We start from the raw sequence: 5,473 nt of genomic DNA, 5'->3' as shown, positions 1-5,473 counted from the left end.
ACTTGAGAGAAAGCTTGGATTTGTACTTAATTGTTGGTACCAGAAAACCCAGAGAAGATGCTGGTCACCATGAATGATGGTGGAAAGGTACCTTTGGTTCGTTGTTCTAACAGTTGCATGCTTTTCTGTTCCTCTCCAGGGATTTCAAGGCAGCAGGAGACCAGAGCCAACCTTCTCAACACAGTGTGCATCCCATGAAAACTGAAGTGACCTCTGAGACTCATCTCAACATGTTCAGTGAAAAGAGCAGCGCCTCTTTGTCCCAGAAACCCATTCAGAAAAAAACACGACCTCAGGGCCTCCCCTCCCCTGCTCTCTGCTGCGCTTGTGGACTCTGCATCATGCTCGCAGGGATCAACATCACTTTAGTGGGAGCATTTGCCTTTGGGACCTTCCTCCCCGTGAACAATCCTCCCATTATCATTGGACCCATCTTGCTGGTGGTGGCCTTCACATTCTTTGGTGCCTGCTGCATCTGCAGCCGGAGGCCCCCAGCTCACGGGGCCAGGAAATCCAAACCAGGTTCCAACATTGGGCTCATCAAACCTGGCAACACAGCCTTTGAAATTGAAACTAGTGAGCATACAGTGCAGGATACCACCGCCGTTCAGCTGAGCCCCACAAATTCCCCCATCTCCTCGAAAAAGTCCACACCGGTTCATGAGAACGCGAAGACTTGCAAGCTCTTCACCATGGAAGGCAACGGGCCGGTGGCCAAGTACAGCACAGGAGGTGAAGCGATACAGCTCAACTTGCCCAGGGACCTGGCCGCATCCTAAAGCCAGGCAGACCTTTTGTTAGCAGCCAGCCAGATGCTGCGATGGGTGGGCTGGAAATCTGTGGGTGTGGGGAAGGTGCTTATGAAAAGCCAGCAGACAGACAGGTCTTTCTGAATCAATTTAATGAAGGTGGATGCAATAGCAGAAAAAAATCCTGGATTTTTGCTGAAAGGAACGTGCCCATTACGTGGCTTTAAAAAGAAAATTGTTGATGATGTTGCTGTGAAAGGATGACTCTCAGTTCCTGGGAATAATACACCTGCTTTTTGGGGAGCAGATAGGAAGAGGGGAATTAATTAATTTGTCTAGCATAACGTGGAAATGTGTTGGCTAGAAGGAGGGGCTACATAGCGCTGACAAATGACAGCTCTTTCTTCTCAGAAGTGAAGCAATTCTTGAACGTAAAAGAAGCAGGAATGTGGTAAATTACAGCTCGCTGCCACTCAGTCACAAGAAGATTTCAGCATTTTTAGTGCCAGGCTTTTTGGCAGCAGGGACAAAGCTATGTGTTTGCTAATGAAAAAGCAGTGTGAAACAACCTCCCCTCCCTTGAAAATCCTTGCCCCTTCTTGCCTTCACTTGGATGGCTTTTCCACCCATTCTAAGAGACAACACATCACCATCACAAGGATTGCAATGAGCACTGGTATTTTCCTCTTCTTTTAATCAGGTTGGGCTGCAGCTGTGCTGCTCAGAGCAGTAGGTACCTTAGAAGGCCAGCCAGGCTGAAACCTTGGCGACAAGCTCTTGGAATAATCAGAGATTGGCAGGAGCCTGCAAGTGGGATCCTTGGGCAATGATTACGTGTGGAGTGCTAGGCAGCTTCCTTTCTATCTTTTTGTAGAAGGCTGGCCTGGGACACACATCAGGTTGGGACAAGGGGCAAATAACTGTATGGGCTTCAGTATAGCTGTGCTCGAAGATGGTGACTGTATCTCCTTCCCTCAAGTGGCTGCGAGATCCATTACACACGGTGGGCAACCAGGAGTGAGTGGATTCCCTTGCTGCAGGAAACTGGCCGCTCAATGAGCTCATGGGCTCGCAAAGCAATGGGAAGAGTTTGCAGAAGAGAATTTATCAAGAGCTGTTCAACACAAAGACATCACCTCTGCCTTGGAAAGACCCTGACCTAATGGATTATTGCTGCAAAGGCTTTGTGGTTCCTGGGTGACCCTGGCTGGGAAGATGGTGTTGTGCTAACAGGCCTTCGCTCTGACTCCTGTAGAGGCTGTTCACATGTTTTATGAGATATGGGACCTGTGTGAGGAAGGACAGTTCTGCTGGGCAGGAGCAGTATGTGAGGAGGCAGCAGCAGGAGTCTGAGTGTGGATTTTGAGTAGTAATGGCTGCATAGGTTCTCTGTTTATGTAAATCTTGTATTTCAAATGTGGGTATTGGGACTTTGAGTGACAAGGAAGTCATACGGACACAAGAGTGACCATACAAGACCATTCCAAAGGCCCAGCTAGCCCAGCATCCCGTTTCTGATGAGGCCAAGAGCAAGGTTTGGAGAAGAGCATAAAGACAGGGCAAAACCAGGCTGTTGCTTGTCTGAAATGCTCTCCCAGCCTCCAATGTGCTATTGCTTAGGAGTTTCTGAGCTGGAAGTGGTGCCTGTGTTTAGCAGCCCTGAATGGATTTCTTCTTCAGGAAATAATCCATTTGCGCCTTGAATGTCTGTCAGCTTTCATCATTTGTGGTCCTGCAGCAGGCAGCTGTAGAGTTTAATGAGAAGCTATAAGGTTCTCTATCCTTGGCTTAGTTTCCTCTTGCACCCTACTAACTCCCTTTGACGCCCCAAGTTTCCCAGATTAGAAGGGCCAGCATCCCCAGCAAACAGTCCATACCCGCCCACCCCACTCAGTTTTTTGGGGGGGGGGACTTTTTGATGTTTTGTAGAATAGTTCATAGTTCAAGTTTCCTTTAGTCATCTCCTTCCTATGGTACTTTACATCTCTTGTAGCCAGATAGAGGTAACGCTTACCATTCAGCCCAGCATCAGTGGTTTGCTAGGCCAAGGACAACACAGCCCTGAGGCATTAGCCAGCAGAAATGGCTGTATGGAGAGGCAGGAGGGCTGAAAGCGAAATGCTGGAGGAGACGTAGATGTTGTGACACGGCCAAGGCTCCCCTCGGCCACCAGCAGACCTCTGCATGGCCAGGTTGTGAGAGCTGTATGGCTAGTGTGCTGCGTTAAATAATGGCACGTGGGGTCGTGGGGGAGCTGGAGAGAAGAGCCACGGTGCTGTACAGTCCGTGCATGAGGTGTCCTGTTGCTCTGAGGAGCCGCTGTGCAGCTGATGGCCCCTTCATGAGCTCGGCTAGGAAGAGGTTGATTTCATTCCTTCATGAGAGGTAACCAAACACTCTGTCTTAATGTGGGTCCTCTTGAGTGCTCCAGCATTTTTGATGCCTCGAACAGCTTCTTCTACATCAAGGAATTACATCTGTGATTTTAGCAGGGTTGGTCTGCTGGCTAGGAGGGGCAGAAGCAGGCTCAGGAGAAGGACGTTTGTGTGGGCCTGGGAAGATGTGTGTTCAAGTCTTTTGTACAGCCTCTAGGTCCTGGGAAAAATCATTTAATTGTGCTACTGCTCAGCTCGCTGCTTGTCCAGGAGGGAAAATACCTACTCCTAACTCCACTTAAAGCTGCTTTAAAGATGAACACATTGCCAAGCACCACAGATGGTATTAGCACACCTGAGTCTGGAGATTGCTTGAAGGTGGATGAGTCTGTATGGTCTGATCTCTGCATAATCCCCTCTAGAGCTCATTTTCATGGATGAGCTCTGCTTCCAGCACCGGCTGCCCTTCAGCACACAGGAACTGCTGTATGAACAAAAGGCTCCCATGATTTTTGCCTGCCCGTGATTGCTGTAGCAATTAAACCAAATAGCTTGCTGATGTAGGCTTGATTCCCGGGTTGCTGGCTCACCAGCCTTTTGGAATAGCACACAACAGGCTGAAAGTCCTTTAGAGGTATTGCCCATGTGAACGTGCTTACTATAGCACATTTCTTTGAGCACTTGGAGTCAAAAAAGTAGAAAAATTAAGTGGTAACCATACAACTCCTTCATCTACTCGCTGAAGGCTTGAAAAGCAAGTTTGGTGTGTTCATACTGGAATCACTCCTTACTGCGGCTGCACTGTGAAATGCTACCAGTGATGGATAATGCAACGGCAGATCCCATACGAGTCAAACGCAAGGGTCCCTTGGGCAGGAACAGGGGGCTTTGAGGGCCAGATAGGAGTTCAGTGTGGTTCACACTTGCCTTGCGGCATCATAGCCAGTACCATACGTGGAACCCCAGCACAGCTCAAGGACCTGGCACAGCCGGTGTCACACTGGGAGGTGACACCCCTGGGACCCAAGAGATGATGACCAGCAGAGGTGGCACCTGGGCCAGCGGAGGTGTAGGACCAGTGAGATCCCTTGGTGTGGTGGGTCTGTATGCCAAGCTGTGACCCCAAACGCCTGCCTGCGCAGCAAGGTGGGCATGGAACATCTGCCGCCTTCCAAAGCATGAATGCCCTGCTTTTGGCTTTTTCTGTCTTTCAGGATTTCCATGTCTGTCTGTCTGTCTGCCTCTGTGATCAGCCGTGACTAATGTTGTTGTGAATCTTGTGCCTCCTTGTGTAGCAGGAGACAGGGAAAGTTTCTTGTGCTCCAAGTCAGAGTTTCCACTGTGAATCTTTTTTTTAGTTACTATTTACATGTGTGCAATGTGGAACTTGGAAAAGACAGACCCATTAAAATAATTGCACTCAGTGAGCATTTGGCCCTCCTTCTCTTTCCCTCTACCAACGACCTTCTCCTTTACCCCAGGATGGTATGTGCCTCAAGGCTGTCTACATTCATTTTGTCTTGTGCTCCTCAATCTTTTGCTTAATTTTCTAGCCAGTGCAACCAGCTGCAAGGAAAAAGCATCCCTAAAAGTTCATGTTGCCTCTTGAACACCATTGCTCCTTGAAGCCCTGGCTGCCCAAACACTGGTCCCACCACAGACTCTCACTATCATTGCTTTGGCTAACACAGGAATAGCCAAATATAGCCCTTATTTTTCCTGCACTTGTAGGTTAACACCCCGCTGAGTACCTGAACAGGCCAGATGTGAATTGTGGGCCTCCAGTTCATTAGGGACATGGGATGAGCAGGTTTGTGGGCTGGGGTGGCTGAGGACTGTGGGCTGTTCTGAATTCAGCCTCTCCGGTGATGGAGGATGGGACTGGATTATTTCAGCTGATCCTCCCCAGTCCTGGGTACAGTTGATATTTAATTTATGGTGCGGGGAAGGGGTGGAAGCTGTATCTGGGTGTGTTTGTGTGTGTATAGGATTGGTGCCATCACTTTTCCGTGCTCCTTCTGGGCTTAGCCCAACAAGTTCTCTTGAAGATGAGTCAAGGAGGGATAGCACAGTGAGAATAAAGAGGATTTGAGAGCCTTGCAAATTCACCTCGTCAAAGGGCTTCTCTCCCATGTGCAGCCCAAGTGATTTGAGACGAGAGGAAATCTCTCTGTTCCAGGCAGACTGGCTGGTTAAAGACCTGGGAAATGAGCTAACTAAGAAGGCTCTGCTGACAATGTGTGTAAAATGAAAACCTGCTTCCTTCAGAAAGGATTTTTTTTGGCCATTAGGAAGCACTCCCTGGAAGGGTTTTTCTGGTTTTTTAAAGTGGGACCAGAGAGAAAAGCA

General features: G+C 48.9%; 1 protein-coding gene across 1 annotated transcript; it reads left to right on the top strand.

Moving 5' to 3' along the window:
* Positions 1–230: 230 nt before the first annotated feature.
* TMEM275 (transmembrane protein 275) lies at positions 231–779 on the top strand. The gene has a single exon (XM_074152612.1). It carries the CDS (start codon positions 231–233, stop codon positions 777–779), a length of 549 nt encoding a protein of 182 aa, XP_074008713.1.
* Positions 780–5,473: the final 4,694 nt, after the last annotated feature.

The sequence above is a fragment of the Numenius arquata genome, chromosome 8, assembly GCF_964106895.1.
Source record: "Numenius arquata chromosome 8, bNumArq3.hap1.1, whole genome shotgun sequence".
Lineage (NCBI taxonomy): Eukaryota > Metazoa > Chordata > Aves > Charadriiformes > Scolopacidae > Numenius > Numenius arquata.
This window is presented reverse-complemented; position numbering and strand designations above follow the sequence as displayed.

What these genes read in the sequence shown, in the direction of transcription:
- TMEM275 (XM_074152612.1), top strand. Translation starts at nt 231, where the DNA reads ATGTTCAGTGAAAAGAGCAGCGCCTCTTTGTCCCAGAAACCCATTCAG.